At 43.4% G+C, this 17,987-nt stretch overlaps 1 protein-coding gene across 1 annotated transcript in view; it reads right to left on the bottom strand.

Annotated features, from left to right (window-relative positions):
* Window positions 1–17,987, bottom strand: part of adam9b (ADAM metallopeptidase domain 9b) — an 85,953-nt gene that overhangs the window by 3,620 nt on the left and 64,346 nt on the right. The window contains exons 14-21 of the mRNA XM_085994600.1: window positions 13,602–13,797; window positions 13,014–13,119; window positions 12,737–12,911; window positions 7,811–7,891; window positions 6,019–6,124; window positions 4,705–4,840; window positions 3,162–3,225; window positions 2,117–2,160 (exon numbers count right to left, since the gene is read on the bottom strand). Of these exons, the coding sequence (XP_085850726.1) occupies window positions 2,117–2,160; window positions 3,162–3,225; window positions 4,705–4,840; window positions 6,019–6,124; window positions 7,811–7,891; window positions 12,737–12,911; window positions 13,014–13,119; window positions 13,602–13,797 (908 nt within the window). The remainder of the gene's footprint in view (window positions 1–2,116; window positions 2,161–3,161; window positions 3,226–4,704; window positions 4,841–6,018; window positions 6,125–7,810; window positions 7,892–12,736; window positions 12,912–13,013; window positions 13,120–13,601; window positions 13,798–17,987) is intronic.

Below are 17,987 nucleotides of genomic sequence, written 5' to 3'. Positions count from 1 at the left end.
TCTCTGATAATATAAACTTAAAGATGCACTGTATAATTTTCACTGCTTTTTATACAAATAATTTGGGAGTATAGTAATTATATACTTGCATGGGTCCACCTTTAAGACCAAACTGAAGGGTCTATGATCCAATAGTGAAGTTAACTCTTAACACCAGTAAGGAATACAAGCAGCACATCAAGGAACTCAACAAGTTCCATGTGTTATTTATGCAAATGACAAGACAAAATCACCAGCAAGGAAGTCCCGTTAAGAGCCAGTAGAGTTGGCAATGAAGTGACACTCAACAAAGCACAGCTTCATTGAGTTGGCCACATTATTCATACACTGGTCAGTAGGCTTCAAAGCAAATGCTAATAACCGGCAGTATTCCTGTGGCAGGTATACGTGCTATAAAGACATCTTTAAAACAACTTAAGCATAATCAAGGAGCCCCACTGATGACTCAGAAGATATAGCAATAGACAGGTCAAGATGACACCGTTGCCTTGCATCGCTAATGTCGCTCACTTGAAAAACAAATATCTGTGCAAAGTAAACAAAAATCACAGAGCAGTAACCAACCACACACACACATTTTATATATACTTGCATCCACATTTCTAAAGATTATGCCCTCTTGTTCTGGATTCCCTCACTAGAGGAAATAGATTCTATCCTATCGAATGTTTTTATCATTTTAAACATCTTGATTAGATCAGGGGAAAACATGAGAAGTTTATGCAACTGTCCTCATAATTTAACCTTTTAACCCCCAGCATCATCCTGGTGAATCTGCGCTGCACCCCCTCCAAGGCCAATGTATCCTTTCTGAGGTGCAGTGCTCAGAACTGAATGCAGTACTCCAGATGGGGTCAGGCCAAGGCTCGATACTACTTTAAAAAAAAAGTTGTTCCTGGGATGTGGACGTCGCTGGCAAGGCCAGCATTTATTGCCCATCCCTACTACTGAAGCATTACTTCCACCTATTTATATTTCAGTCCCCTTGAGATGAAGAGAATTAGCCTTTTTGATTGCTCTTTGTGCCTATCCACTAGCTTTTAGTGATTTATGTACATAGACAACCAAACATCTTTGATCCTCCAGTTTCCAGTTTCTCACCATTTAGAAAATATTCCAATTTGTCTTTCTTGGATCCAAAGCGGATGACCTCACACATCCCCACATTGAACTCCATTTGCCATCCGTCTATGTCCCTTTGACTACCTGCTCCCATCTGCGCTACTTACTGTGTCTCCTAATTTAGTGTCGTCTACAAACTTGGATATACAACTCTCTATTTCTTCATCCAAGTCATTGATAAATATAGTGAACAGCTGAGGCCCCAGTACAGATCCCTGGGGAGCACCACTTATCACATCCTGCCAATCAGAGAACAATCCCTTTATCCCTCGTCTCTGTCTCCTACTTCCCAACCAATTTCCAACCCACGTCACAAGGTTTCCTCCAATTCCTTATGCTTTAATTTTGCTAATAATCTCTTGTGTGGAACATCCTCCGGACAACCCAAAGCACTTCACAGGCAATGAATCACTTTTGAAGTGTAGTCACTGTTGTTTGACAGACAAACACGGCAGGCAATCTGCACACTGTACGGTCTCACAAACAGCAATGAGTTGAATGACCAGTTAATTTGTTTCTTGGTGATGTTGGTTGAGGACACTAGGAGAAGTCCCTGCTCTACTTTGGAAAAGTGCCATGGGATCTTTCACATTCACCTAAACAGCCTGACAGGGGCTTGGTTAAAAGTCTCAGCCAAAAGATGGCATCTCCAACAATGCAGCATCCCTCAGTACTGCACTGAAGGATCAGCCCAGATTATGCGTTCAAGTCCTGGAGCGGGGCTTGAACCCATGACCTTTTGACTCACAGCTGAGAGGACAAACACTGAGCCAAGATAACACTAACCCTACTCTCCTGCGCAATCTGAGATTGAACAATTGAGAGAGCATAATTCTTGGTAAATTTACACTTAATACTAATTCCATCATGGAGACTGCCTGATCACTATTATTTTTGATGCTTGAAATATTATTTCCATTTGGATGAAATTCAGCTAAGCATACAGTGGAAAAATTGACAGCATCAGCAGCCCTTATATTAAACATATACATACCTTTGTGGAATAATATTTGCAAAGGTTTTGTTAGTAGAAATAACCTAGAAATACAGAAAAAGCAACCAACATGTTATTAGTCCACCCTTTACCTTTGTAGTACTAGAACTATACTAAGCCATGAGGTTTATGGTGAATGTAATAAAACACATTTAGGGTGAAATTGTGCTATGCAATCCTAGTAATGAACATGTGTGAAATTTGTTTCTGCGCTGTTTTAACAGATATATTAACCCATTTCTTTGGTTGGAGAAGACTGTAGCAGTGGAGAATACTGAGGGAATAGACAGCTCCATCCTGAGAAAATGTCAGGATAAGTCCCACCCCACAAAATGAGCTGCTTGTGAACCAGTCATTGCCACTAATTGTGTCTGTGGGGAAATGTACTGCCCAGAGCCCTTTTATCTTTCTGGGTGAAGGACGAAATGGAACAAGACACAGGAGGCAAAAACTAAATATACAATAAATATTTATGATGTGGCGATGCCGGTGTTGGACTGGGGTGGACAAATGTAGGAAGTCACACAACACCAGGTTATAGTCCAACAGCTTTATTTGAAATCACAAGCTTTCGGAGCGCCGCTCCTTCGTCAGGTGAAGTCACCTGATGAAGGAGCAGCGCTCCGAAAGCTTGTGATTTCAAATAAAGCTGTTGGACTATAACCTGGTGTTGTGTGACTTCCTACAATAAATATTTATACAGTGCACTTTGGCAAGATTTAGTTCCGTGTAAATTGGAATAAATGTAAACAATATCTTAATCGTACAATGGCTTTAGAAAATATTAGAATGTGCACCTATATCTCTGATAGCTTCACAAAATATCTGTATGAATGTCGGCCCCATGGTCACTGCTGAGCTGACGGATGGCAATGTAGTAGTGGTATCTGTATGAATGTACTCCTCTATGTATGATAGCTTCACAAAATATTTGTATGAATGCGCATCCATATGTATAACAGCCTCATAAAAAAATACTGTTATGGAATATTATGACTTTCAGTCCATGGTACAGAGGGGTTGCTGAAATGACAGCGTTTCTTACTGGATTATTTCCCTGATTGCCTTGGTTTGAGGAAGTGTTCCGTTGTTGTTTTCTATTCTGTGCTCTGTAAAATAAAATGGTTATTTTCATAAGAAATGCCACGGCTGGAAAGGAACGGCTACATGGCTTGCAATGTCACCAAGGTTAGACAGTTTTCTGATTTCAGGTTTTAATCCTGAGGGAACAATACATCTTGTAAATGTTTTATCTTGTGAACACAATCGTTTCCTCCCCACTCCCGTTTTATGAACAGTGCATTCTTTATTCCATAAATAGATACAGTAAACCTGATTCACCCAATCATGCCATATTCATAATCTACATGTTCAGGGTAGCCAACACTCAATGTACCATTAGGAAGGGGAAACGTCAGTCTGGGTTCCAACTCCTGATTGCTATCCAGACTACTGGTGGCAAGTGCAGATTTGGCCACCTAGTGAGGACAGGATCAGGCTCAGTTTTGATGCCTCAAATAGAAATAGCATGCCAACGTTCGCTGTCCAGGCTCACCTATGAAGAATGGTGAGTTAGGCAGGATAGTTGAGGGCAGCCAGTGCCCATGGAACCATATCGCATCATGAGCCACTACCTTCAGGGGCGATACTACACAGTAGAATGAAATCAAAGTAAAATATCAGCAGATTTTTTAAAAATGAGCTAAACAAGAAACAAAATCAGTAAGGAAGGGGGAAAAATTCTGTTGGTTAGCGCCTCCCGTTAGCGCCTCCGGGGGCGCTAACGGGGCGCTAGGAACTTAGCACCCGAGCGCGGCGATTTTAGCGCCGCTCGCGAAATTGACCAGTTGTTTTGCGGCGGCGCTAAACACTACCGCCACGATCTCCTGCGCCCGCAGATCGTGACGTGAGTCAAGCGTGCAACGCCCTGGTAGCGCCCCAGACCGGATATTGAGTCGCGCCCCTTGCCTTAGTGCCTGCCGTTAGGAACAACAGGTAGAGGAGAACGTTTTCAAGTCGGGAAGGGGCTGGGGGAGCGCTATTTAAAGGTGGGCGCTTCCTGCCTTTTCTTGTCAGCAAAAAATTTTTTAACGCTGTCCTAAGGAGATTTGGCCCTTAGCACCACTTTTGAGTTTCCTAAGTTCCGAGCTCTTTCCCTGGGCCTAGCCATTAGTGCTTCCAACACAATTGCTTTTGAGGTGTCTCCAGGCCGAGATTCAAGGCTGCAATGAGCAGGGTGTGGCTGGTCAGCAAGATGGCCCCTCCCTTTTAAGAACTGGACGGCGCCAGTCTGTCTGGCTTCCATGATAATTGGTATCGCCTGAGCTTTGGTAGTGTTCTGAGGTAGCGCCTCGCCCCCTGACGTTTGCGCCTTAAGAGAGGTGTGTAGCGCCTGATTCAGCGCTCAACTCACCTCCAGGGGGCGATAGAGGCGAATTTTGCAGTAGGAGGCGATAATTAGCAGCGCGCGTTAAACTTTGCGCCCCGCCGATATTAGCGCCTCAGAATGGGCGATACCCAATTTTTCCCCCTAATAGCCTTAATAAAAACTCAATGAGAAGTTGAAGGTGAACTCAAATCTCACATACGTCGTGTGCGGATAATTTCTCTTTCGCCAGTGTCGCTTTATTGCATTACGGTTGAAAAAAATGATTAAGCCAATCAAAATAAGCACAGGGACCACCAAAAGGAAAAATATCAGCAAGCCATCTCGAAGTGATGTATCTAAAGGAAAAGAAAAGACTTCTTAACTGATTTTCCTACAATAACTTGATTTGCATGTTATTAATGAAAAACTCCAAGGGATGCTGATAGATGCCAAGATTCAGTGGGGTCTTACCTTAGATTTATGGTGGCAATATTTAAGAATCCAAAAAGTTATTTCAAAGCTTTACATGTTGGAGACAGGCTTTACATGAAGTATAATAGATTGGCAACTAGGCAGCATTTCTAATCAAGTGGCGCTTACACCATAAGAGTGAAGCTTGAGTTATTTGTGGTCAGAAGAACCCCAAGATTAATTCTCTGCCTTAGACCCACTGCCAGATGTTTGCTTCATAACATCTGCACTGGGAATTTCCTCGGGGCTTCTCCCGTTCCTCCACCGTGAGTTCAGCAGAAACTCTGTTTACGTGCGTCAAAGGGCTTTCCGCCGAACCTCTGCCAAAGTTACAGCCAGAGTGGGAGACGCCCCAAGGAAATACCCGGTGATAATCTGTAGTTTGCTCTAGAAAATATTTTTGTTACTTTTTTACTCTTATATTGAAAATGTGCTAATTTGATGGACCCCTTTAGATAGGTTTGGGTGGGTTAGTTGGCTGGCTCACTGCCCTTCTCTTCCAGGATTTGGATTCAAATACAGCCTAAACTGGTGGGAATTCTTCGAGATGGTAAATGATTTTGAGCACGATTAACTAATTGCTAGTGGGCATTAAATTGTCAAATCTCACAAGAATGAGTGGGGGAGGTAATGGGGAATTCACACAGGCCATGCATCATTAAATTGCCTTGAGAATCATTTACTAAACACATCTAACTTCCAATCTATTGTATAATTCTTGGGCCTAGAAATTGGCTCCCGCTAGCCTGCCAGGTGCAAGGTGTCCGGCATGCTCTTCACAAAAATCATTAATGATGAAGGAGAAGTACATATTTGGAAAGCTGACCAAAGGATTTTAGTTTCCCATATTACTAAAACAAAATGTAATGGGGAACTATGCTCATTAATTTGAAGTTAAATTAATTATAGCCTTAATAGAAACAATCAAAATACAATCATTTGCAAAATCCCCTGGCGTATATCATCAGCTATCAGAATAGGTACGCTTTAAATGCAGTTAATCTACAAATGTATGAGAAATACACCTGGTTCACAGCAATGCATCTTTATTTTTTTTAAATACCTTTGTGAGTGGGTCCACTATCTATGCTTCCTCCAAAACCACTGGTGGCACAATTAGGTGGTGCCCATCCAGCATCACAGTGGCAGTTCTTGTTATTGTTACAAATCTAATAAGATATAAAGACCCTTTCAATAAAAGATTACAGCAACAGAACTACTAAAGGAAATCTAACTGTCTCCCCTATTGCCGTCATTCTAATATTTTGCTCATGGCAGCCTGTGATTGTACTAATTACATTTATACATAGGCCTGTGCTGAACTGACTTTTACAATTCAACATTCATTCTGTGATTTTGTTACCATTTAGAGTGGTACCATCTACAAAGCCTAGTTCAGGACCACTGGCTTTATTTGTGAATCAACTCCATCAATTCTCTATCAAACAGTGGTACTACCACAATAAAACTTAGCTCATAGGGGTTGAAATTGGCCTGTGCGATATTAGTAGCAGATATCAAAATACTGCAGATGCTGGAAATCCGAAATAACAACAGAAAATGCTGGAAAAACTCAGCAGGCCAGGCAACATCCGTGGAGAGAAATTAGAGTCGACGTTTCGGGTCAATACCCTTTATCAAGACTAAAGAGGCACAGGGAATGAAATAGATTAAGAGGCCAGGCTGGGAGAGAACAAAAGAGAAGAGACATTAAGAGGTATTCAAAACGAGACGAGATGGTGATAGGACTAGTGGAGACAAAAGACGGCTCTAGATTAGGTGTGAAATGCTCTGGCAGAATGAGAGACAGCTGCCATGTGGGAGAGAGAAAAAAAAGGAAAGTGGCGGGGGGGGGGAGGGAAAAACCAAAACAAGGTGTGGATAAAACATATAAGTAAAAATGTAATAGGGGCCGAGGTTATGATCTGAAATTGTTGAACTCGATATTGAGTCCGGAACAGAAAATGCTGGAAAAACTCAGCAGGCCGCTGAGTGACCGCTTTGCGGAACACCTCCGTTCAGTCCGTAAAGGTGACCCCGAGCTTCCGGTCGCCTGTCATTTTAATTCACCGCTCCATTCCCACTCGGACCTCACCGTCCTTGGCCTCTTGCATTGTTCCACGGAAGCTCACTGTAAACTCGAGGAACAGCACCTCATCTTCCGATTAGGCACTTTACAGCCTTCCGGACTCAATATCGAGTTCAACAATTTCAGATCATAACCTCAGCCCCAATTACATTTTTACTTATATGTTTTATCCACACCTTGTTTTGGTTTTCTCCCCCCCCCCTTTCCTTTTTTCTCTCTCTCCCACATGGCAGCTGTCTCCCATTCTGCCAGCGCATTTCACACCTAATCTAGAGTTGTCTTTTGTCTCCACTAGTCCGATCACCATCTCGTCTCGTTTTGAATACCTCTTAATGTCTCTTCTCTTTTGTTCTCTCCCAGCCCGGCCTCTTAATCTATTTCATTCCCTGTGCCTCTTTAGTCTTGATAAAGGGTTTTGACCCGAAACGTCGACTCTAATTTCTCTCCACGGATGTTGCCTGGCCTGCTGAGTTTTCCCAGCATTTTCTGTTGTTATTTAGTAGCAGATATGTTACTTTTCCCACTGATTTAACAAAAATAGATAATAACTCCATAATATACAAAAGAAACTGTACTGCAATACAGCCTTGATAAAATACAAATAAATAAAACAATTTTGCTTTTTTGTGAAAATAAATCAATTCCAACTTTTGCTTAGTGTTAATTTTGCAAAACAAAACTCACTACGCCCTCATAACTATGGTAAAGCATCGAGTAAACAGCCGTGTAAGGTTCACACTGTGAATAGGAAGAGAATAATTCTTACTCCGTGGTTATTGCATTTCTCTTTGACATCACAATCATATCCCAGGTTGCTAGCATTCACACATGCAAAATCTATGCAAGCCTGAAAAAAATAGAGGTGATAAATTAGAACGAATAAATTATAACAGATTAACATACACTTAATTTTTCATTCTTACACTACCGTTACTGACGTAAGAAAACTACTAGACACTTGGTCTAAGCGTTAAACAAAGCTTTAATCAACTGTTTTTCAACATGGAGATCTAGTTGTGTCCTTCACTAGTTCCTGTGAAAGAATGTCCTGAGCAAGCTGGGCCCATGCCCGAGTATTTATACTCTCCCTGGACAGCGCCACCAGCAGGCCGCCCAGTATCATTTCATAAATCATTTCCACATGAATGACAAGATTCATGTCAGTTACCACTATTTAGAATATCTTGTACCACGTGTGTAGGAATAGATCATTGAATATATCGGTGGGGAGGGCTGGATATTAGAAGGATATAAGTGCTCCCAGCAGCCCTTTTGCTGAGGCAGACACTTTAAAAAATAAAATATGGTCTAAAAATAAAAAATGTCCTAGTAAAGGATCCCCTTGGAATGAGTGACCATAACATGGTTGAATTCCATATTCAATTAGAGGGTGAGAAGGTTGGATCTCAAACAAGCGTGCTGAGCTTGAATAAAGGAGACTATGAAGGTATGAGAGCGGAATTGATTAGAGTGGACTGGGAAAATAGATTAAAGGGTAAGACGGTACATGATCAGTGGTGTACATTTAAGGAGTTATTTTACAACTTCCAAAAAAAAAATATTCCACTGAGGAAAAAAGGGTGTAAAAGAAAAGATAGCCATCCGTGGCTAAGTAAAGTAATTAAGGATAGTATCCGACTAAAAACAAGAGCATATAAGGTAGCCAAATCTAGTGGGAGGATAGAAGATTGGGAAGTCTTTAAAAGACAGCAAAAAATAACTAAAAGATTGATTAAGAAAGGGAAGATAGATTATGAAAGTAAATTAGCAAAAAATATAAAAACAGATAGCAAAAGTTTCTATAGTTATATAAAAAGAAAAAGGGTGGCTAAAGTAAATGTTGGTCCCTTAGAGGATGAGACCGGGAAATTAATGGTGGGAAACATGGAGATGGCAAAAACGCTGAACAATTATTTTGTGTCAGTCTTTACAGTAGAGGACACTAAGAATATCCCAACACTGGACAAACAGGGGGCTCTGGGGGGGGGGGGGGGGGGGGGAGGAGCTAAATACGATTAAAATCACTAAGGAAGTGGTACTTGGTAAAATAATGGGACTTAAGCCAGATAAATCCCCTGGACCTGATGGCTTACATCCTAGGGTCTTGAGGGAAGTGGCGGTAGGGATTGTGGATGCATTGGTAATAATTTTCCAAAACTCCCTGGACTCAGCAAAGGTCCCGGCAGATTGGAAAACTGCTAATGTAACACCCTTATTTAAAAAGGGTAGTAGGCAGAAGGCTGGAAACTATAGACCTGTTAGCCTAACATCTGTGGTTGGTAAAATTTTAGAGTCCATTATTAAGGAGACAGTAACGGGACATTTGGATAAACATAATTTAATAGGACAAAGTCAGCATGGTTTTATGAAGGGGAAGTCATGTTTGACAAATTTGCTTGAGTTCTTTGAGGAAGTAACATACAGGGTGGATAAAGGGGAACCAGTGGACGTAGTGTATTTAGACTTCCAAAAGGCATTTGACAAGGTGCCACACAAAAGATTATTGCTCAAGATAAAAAATCATGGGATTGGGGGTAATATTGTGGCATGGTGGAGGATTGGCTATCTAACAGAAAGCAGAGAGTTGGGATAAATGGTTCATTCTCAGACTGGCAATCAGTAACTAGTGGTGTTCCGCAGGGGTCAGTGCTGGATCCCCAACTCTTTACAATCTATATTAATGATTTGGAGGAGGGGACCGAGTGTAACATATCAAAGTTTGCAGATGATACAAAGATGGGAAGGAAAGTAGTGAGTGAGGAGGACATAAAAAACCTGCAAAGGGACATAGACAGGCTAAGTAAGTGGGCAGAGATTTGGCAGATGGAATACAATACTGGAAAGTGTGAGGTTATGCACTTTGGCAGGAAAAATCATAGAGCAAGTTATTATCTTAATGGCAAGAAACTGGAAAGTACTGTAGTACAAAGGGATCTGGGGGTCCTGGTGCACGAAACTCAAAAAGTTAGTATGCAGGTGCAGCAAGTGATCAAGAAGGCCAATGGAATGTTGGCTTTTATTGCTAGGGGGATAGAATATAAAAACAGGGAGGTATTGTTGCAGTTGTACAAGGTATTGGTGAGACCGCACCTGGAATACTGCATACAGTTTTGGTGTCCATACTTAAGAAAAGACATACTTGCTCTCGAGTCAGTACAAAGAAGGTTCACTCGGTTAATCCTGGGGATGAGGGGGGTGGACGTATGAGGAGAGGTTGAGTAGATTGGGACTCTACTCATTGGAGTTCAGAAGAATGAGAGGCGATCTTATTGAAACATATAAGATTGTGAAGGGGCTTGATCGGGTGGATGTGGTGAGGAAGTTCCCAATGATGGGTGAAACTAGAACTAGGGGGCATAATCTTAGAATAAGGGGCTGCTCTTTCAAAACTGAGATGAGGAGAAACTTCTTCACTCAGAGGGTAGTAGGTCTGTGGAATTTGCTGCCCCAGAAAGCTGTGGAAGCTACATCATTAAATAAATTTAAAACAGAAATAGACAGTTTCTTAGAAGTAAAGGGAATTAGGGGTTACGGGGAGCGGGCAGGAAATTGGACATGAGTCTATGTTCGGAACGGTCATGGCCCTGTGGGTAACGGAGTGGGCCCTGGGGCCGTGTAGCCTGGTTCTGCTCCTACTTCTTGTGTTCTAATTACGTGTTAGATTTCAGGAGATGGTTCTATTCCTGTTCCTGGCTGGGGTGGAGATCACCTTTTACAGAAGGTAAGTACTGTAGAAAATATAGGGACAGTGAACTCCCGGACGAGTTTCGATCACCTAGACGGGTCGGAGAGGAATTTCCCAGATTTTTTCTCCCAAATTGGCCATTGGGTTTTTTATCTGGTTTTTTGCCTCTCCCAGGAGATCACATGGGTTCGGGAGGGATGTAGAGTGATAGTAGATGTGAGGTTGGGATCGGATCGGCCATGATCTTATTGAGTGGTGGAGCAGGCTCGAGGGGCCAATTGGCCTACTCCTGCTCCTATTTCTCATGTTTCTTATGTTGAAAAATCTTTGGGATCTGGTCACGATCGCAGTCTAGAGCATCAGCTGGTCCCCCTATGTGCCGTTGGGTCAGCCAGTATGACTGGTATACCTGCCTCGACTATACGCTGGGCTCCAGAGAGGGCCAAGGGCACAGGAATTTTATGTTTGGAGTTCCCACGCCCCTTCAATTGATGGCCATGTTTTGGGTTTGTGGAGCCTCTGCCTCCCAATAGGCCATCCTGCAAACTTTTGTGCTACGCCAAGACCCTTGCAGGCTAATGGCAGGCACATTTTAGCAGTAGTGAGATAGCTCTATAGGCAAGTGGTAACCTACAAATAAGGAGAATTCAAATCTGCAATTTAAAAAAAAAATACAAGGCTGAAGAGCTGCAACTGGGAGGCATGAATTTCAAGGAGGTAATTTTTTTAAATGATATTAATTTAAAATATTTAAATATTGAACACTAATAGAAATGAAAACAGTATGTTTACAGTGGGGGGGGATCTTCGACATCTGCCCAAATTGGGCGCAAAGTCAGTGGAGTACCCATGCCACCCGTCCAAAGCTGGCATCGAGAGGCCCAAACCATTTTTCATACAGGCCTCATTTAAATGCCGCTGGCAAACTGCAGGTGCCAAATGGATGCCCTGCTGCTGCTCACTGGTTGTGGGAGAGCGGGAAATTGGCTGGCCGCCACACTGAGCTTGTTGGCAGGTCGTACCTGGGAGTCGGGGAAGTAATCCAATAGGTGGGGGGGGTGGGGGGGAGCCTTTCATGGGCTGGCAGTGGCCTGAAGTTTCTTTGTGGGCCACTTTTGAGTGGCCTCCAGCAGTCTCTTTAAGAACTGATGGTTAGGCTCCACCTGGTACAAATGGGCAGAGCATGCACGTTCTCTGCACTTGTACCTGAAAATTGCAATCGGGGTTCTGCAACCGGCTTCGGACCCCAATTTGCATATTTAAGCAGAATCCTGCCAGAAACAGATGGGCTGCACCCCCATTTACAGGTCACCTGTCAATTGCAGCAGACAGGCCTTGGGTGCCAATAGGGCATTGAAGTGCCCTCGATTTTCAACTGCTGGCCGCCCATTGTTCAGGCGAGAAATGGTAGGCTGGCTGTTGAAAATCACCCCTAGTATGTTTTGGAGAACAAGAGTAGGGAGTGGCTTTAAGGGTTGGTATGATGATGGGGGTCAGTGTGCTTGATTCAAAAAGGTGCTGAGGAGCTAGCCTGAGGGAAACATAGTAGACAGTGGTGCTGCAGGAGGGTAAGAGACAGAGAGACAGCATGAAATCAAGGATAGAGAGATCAAGGGAGAGCACTAGAAAAACTATACACGTATACAAGGAAAATGGGAACAGAAAGCAATGGACCCCATTGTCACTACTTATGTGCAATACATAAGCATGCAAACAAATTACGCCTAACATTTCCTTAGTCTTGACAGGAATGCCTAATGAATATTAATGGCTGGAAATGACAGGGCCTAGGCCTGACCCCAAACCACATTAAAACTTCTGGGAGCTATGCAACTTCCATGAAAGTGAGTAGTGACAGGAAAATGTAGCCGTGAAAAGTTGTTGCAAGTAATTCATGATGTAAGCAGTATTTCCAGCAGTAGGTTATTGAATGTAAAAACATACAGCTCATAACCTGAAACTTCAAATCTCATAGGATCCCTATTCATTATATTGGCTCATTGTTACCTTCTCATTGCCGCAGCCAGTGCCCGTGTTCACATAAGCGGGATCGGTGACATCTGTACCCACGTGGAAATCAGCGTTCACACATTCAACACCATTAACATTCGAAGTGCTTGTATCAACACCGAAAGGTTTCTCTGTCACTTTTATGCATTGAATTTTACCACAGGCAGAATCACTGAAAGGGGGAAGATAACAAGACAACTTCTCAGGTTTCAAAAAAAAATGTCAGATTGATATCGTTTTGCATTTAATTGTTTTATATACAATAATAATATACCGTAGAAGGCATTTCTTGAATTCCCCATTTTGGAATCCACAGTTCCCGAACCTGTCCCCTTGTAGGTTTGCATGTTCAAAACACGCATTTGGTGCACGCTGTGAAGCTGTTAATATATCACAGGGACAATGTTATTAGTCTTTGGAATAATGTTTTCTGCAATCCAATAACTGTGTGCAAAACTCTCAACAGTCAGTATTTTGTTAGCATCAAAATGATTCAGACATTGGCGATGTTAAACAATGGTTAGATGTTTCACATTAACAGTGGCAGGGGAAAGCAGCAGGTGGATATCCAATCCCACAGCACATCTAATTCCTCAAAAGGGTCTGTGGGATTTTGTTTGCCCTTGGGATTTGGGCGATGCTGGCAATGTAACATTTATTGGCCTGAGAAGATTAGTGTTAGGCCTTTTCCACGGGAGGAATTTCAGCCACAAGACTTTTAATTATAAATACATTTTTATTTTGACATAAAGTCTACATATTTTTCAAATAAGAATCTTTAATAAATTTGAAAAGTCTGTATTCTAATTTGAAGCGAATGTATTTTTCTGTGATCTTTAGTAATGATAACTGTTATACTTACTAGGGCCAAAGAATGCCTGACATTGCACGTCGTAGGTCTGACACACACCGTCATAGCAGTACGTCGTATAATTTGCACATGGATAACCATCTTGGATAAAGACATCAGGCTGGCAGAAGTGTGAGGAGCCATTGCAGTACTCTGGGAAGTCACAGACATTTACTGCTCCTCTGCATAAAGTCCCTGCAGATAGGAACTACATAGAATAATATCGGAGCTGAGAATGAGTCGATGTTTATTAATGTTGATGGTTGTTCAGTATTTTATAAAAAATACACATTTTTATTCATGAGCTTTCAGCAAATTAATAGTGCTGAATAACTGAAGAAATGTAACAGACTATGTAAAATACTAAAGTAATATTAAAGCAACAAATTGCCAGAAAACAGGCCTATTCACATTTGCTTTTTTGGTATGGGAAAGAACCAATTTACCATCTTTTGTCATTTAGGCCTAGATTTTCCAATATGGTGTAAGTGCGACGTAGGTAAATGGGGTGGTGTGAGCAGAATATCCATCCAACCCGCAGTGCACCGACCTTATGCAGATTCCAGGCTCGGTGTCATTTGCATAAACTCAGAAAGCTCTGGCATGGAAAATGCCTGTGATTGAGAGCTTGCCCACTGCTAGGTGGTACATCAGGTGCTGCTCCAGAATTTAAAGGCCTGCTGCAGCTTAAGGGGGCCGGCATCACGCAAGGCAGCACCCTTCTTTTTGCAAGCATGTCTGCAAGCAGCTCAGCAGGTCACGCAATGTCTCATTTCCCCAATGAAGTTGGAGCAGAGCAGGACCCATTGGCAAGCTGCCCAACAGGAATGGTAGGAAATGACAATCAGCATGAAAGTCAGGAGCAACATACAGGAAACTTTGTGATATCCGGCACCGACGGGACCGAGCTGCTGCCGTTCCCTCCAAACTGCCGTACACTCCAGAGCTAATGTTGAAACATACGGAGATTTTCATCTCCGTATGAATCAACAAACCCTGTTGCTTAGCAACAGCCGCTAAACAGTCGGCTAGCGTCTCTAGCTGAAGCTGTTGCTTAGCTACAAACCTTGCACAGCTTGACTGTTCAAAAAAAGAAAAGAAAAGAAACGAAAAGAATAAAAAACGGCTCCTGATTTTTGTCGGTGGCTCGAGCTTGCCGGACAGTTTGCCTCCGGATAACTCAAAGTTTCCTGTACTGTGTACAAACAGGCAGTGTAGGTACTACTTTCTCCTGCTCTTTCTTTCCCCTTTTTTAAAATTCATTTACAGGATGTAGGCGTTGCTGGCAAGGCCAGTATTTACTGACCATCCTTAATTTTACTCTTTCATTTATTGCCCATCCATAATTTTATTCTTTCATTCACTCGCTGGCAACAAATCATATACTGAAGCACTTTGCCATGCTACTCCTTTTATTAGAAGCTATGGGGGAAAAATTGGGCCGCACCCCCTTTGGGGCGCTAACTTCGTCAGGGCGAGTAAGCGCCCCCATGCCCGAGATTCACTGGTAGCACCCCAAGAGGGTGGCGGGGTGCTACTGGAAGCTACATGCTGCTACGTGCCGTGGTACGGCTGGCCTTCCTCCCCTTATTAAAGGGGAGGGGCCTAGCTCAGTGCACACCAGGACCCAGCTGGGCTACCAGGGATCGGTGTGCTGGCAAAAGAGCTCAAGAGGAGTGCCGGGCTCACGGAGCACAGCTGGCACCCTGTGGCGGGGGGGGGGGGGGGGGCAACGGGGGCAGATGCTGGCAGGCGGCCAGCAGCAAAAATGGCCGCCCGGCACCTCCCCTTTAATTCCGCTGCCCCGGTCGCACGTACGCCCCCTGACCCTGTCAGATATAGCGTCCGGCGGTAAGTCAGGGGGCGCTACCGAAGATTGCAGCCAGGGTGCGAGTGGGGCGCTCCGCATGGCGATGACGTCATCGCCAGAGGCGCAGCACCACGAGGCACTAACGGTTACCGCCACCACTAACCTCTCACTGAATTTTGCTGGAGGTGTTAGTGGCGCCACGCTCGGGCGCTAGTTCCTTTGCGCCCAGTTAGCATCCTCTTAGGGCACTAACGGGAGGCGCAAATGAGCCAAATTTTTCCCCCTATATGTGAAGGCTTCTTGTAAGGAGATCACTGTAATTTCTCTTCCCCTTCTCCTTATCTCGGTGTGCCAGAGGAAGCAAGGTTAAGCTTCTCACTGGGCCCACAGAGAATACACCATCAGTCACTCTATCTCTGCCAAGCACCAGATATTTATCCACCCTGGAGGATTTAGATTGTGAGGTATAGGGGAGTGCACTGGGCGGGGAACAGAACACATATAAGCAGGAACAGCTGGTGCTGTCCAAGGGGAGCAGCCCAAGTCTGTCTGGGCTAAGGAGGCTGAGGATTTGGACCTCAGGGCTGCTTTTAAAAAAAGGAGGCTTTCTGCGCATTGTGCATTCTTTGGGAACTGTGCCAAGCAGTGTGCTGCAGGTGGTAGCCCAGGTGGAGGCCTCCACTAGTCATGTGTGTGTGGCCTTACCAGAGGGCAGCTCCCGGCCTCGAAACGAAAACCAGCAAGAGTCACCACTGTAATGTATTATCACATGGTTTGTCATGTAGTTTAATAGGAGCATGCTCAGTTCGCTCTGGCCTAGTAAAGCAAGCTCATGAACTAGCAATTGATGTCTCTGTCCTTCATTTGTTCTACCCACATATATTACATTCTTGGCGATGAGAATGGGATTCCAAAGCCATTTTTAGGGATCATAGAAGGACACAGTGTTCAACCTTCGAGTGGACAAGTTTAAGGTGAATTTGTGACGCCTAAACTGATTTTTTTTGCGATGTTTTACTGTTATTGCTGATGCAGAATTGTCTGTGCTTTGCCTTCGTGTGTATGTATACACAGCAACAGCGGCATTGATTCTCACAGGTACACAGGTAGCGTGCAGAGTCACTGTTTGACGGGATTGGGACGATCATGGCCGCGCCTACGGGATTCATCGGAAGCCTCGGCATGTATGACCGAGCTCGCGAACCATTCAGTTCTTACATTGAGCGGATGGAGATGTTTTTTAAGGCCAATAACATTATTGAGACCGAAGGTGCAGATGAGAACGTTCAAGCTCAAAATAAAATAATTTGTGAACGTAAAAAAGCAATTTTTCTAACGGAGATCAGGCCAGCTGTCTACGGAACGTTGACAAACCTACTCGCGCCAGGGAAAGCGAAGGATGCGTCGTTTAAAGACATTGTCGAGAAACTGGAGGACCATTTCAACCCAAAGCCATTAGAAATAGCAGAGAGCTATAGGTTTGGTATCAGAAACCAAAAAAAGTGAAACCATCAGTGAGTACATTGTAGCACTTAAAAACCTGTCTTTGCATTGTAACTTTGGCACATTTTTGGATTGTGCATTGTGAGATAAGTTTGTGTGTGGACTGATTGATGAGCGCACAGTCCAAGTTACTGAACACTCCGAACCTAACGTTTGACATAGCATGCAAAATTGCCCTATCTATGGAGATGGCGTCTAAGAATGCTAGGGAGCTCTGTCCAACTCAAGTGACTAGTGCAGCTGAGGTCTATAGTCACAAAGCCACCGTCAAACCTAAAGCTGTGAGACCAAGTTAAAAGCATGTTGGTGAGAGCAGTTCAGTGAATTGTTATCGCTGCAATGGAAATCACTCGCCACAGTCCTACGAATACAGAAATGGGAAGTGTTTTCACTGCCAGAAGCAAGGCCATATTTCAACAGCTTGCAGAGCTAGATCGAAAGCAGGAAGTAAGAACCATTCTTGTGGCAATGCAAAGCAGTGACAAAAAGGGAAGAATTCACAATATTGAAACAAACACACTTAGGCATCTACAGTATCTATGCCACTAGTGGCAATGCAAGCAGTCGTGAGAGAGGCTTCCGTACAAAACTTTTGATCAATGACCAATATATTGATATGTGTATCGACACGGCGGCGGACTGCTCTATCATGAGTAAGGACACATATGAGAGTAAGTTTAATCAAATACCACTTACAAAGAGTACCGTAGAGTTAAAAACCTACTCCAAAGAAATCCGAGAGACATGTGGACAAACGGAATGTACAGTTCAGCACAATGGCCAGTCAGCAAAGCTGCCTATTATTGTAGTGTGCTACAACAGGCCAACCCTCATAGGCAAAGACTGGTTGAGAAAGTTGAAACTAGACTGGAAAAATATCTTCAGTGTAAATGCTTCAAAGAAGTGACTCGACACAATGCTGAACAAGTATAAAAGCATGTTCTCAGACAGTTATGAGGACATCACTGGGTATGACATGCATATCCACATCAAGTCCAACGCGAAGCCTGTCTATTGTAAGTCCCCTATGTGTTGAAAAGTCAGGTGGAGGAAGAGCTAGCGAAGCTCAGAGAGAACGGAGTGCT

Source organism: Somniosus microcephalus, chromosome 8 (genome assembly GCF_052327205.1).
Source record: "Somniosus microcephalus isolate GS21.2 chromosome 8, FLI_Smic_1.0, whole genome shotgun sequence".
In the NCBI taxonomy this organism is placed as follows: Eukaryota; Metazoa; Chordata; class Chondrichthyes; order Squaliformes; family Somniosidae; genus Somniosus; species Somniosus microcephalus.
Note: the sequence above shows the minus strand (reverse complement) of the source record. Positions and strands in the feature narration are given on the sequence as shown.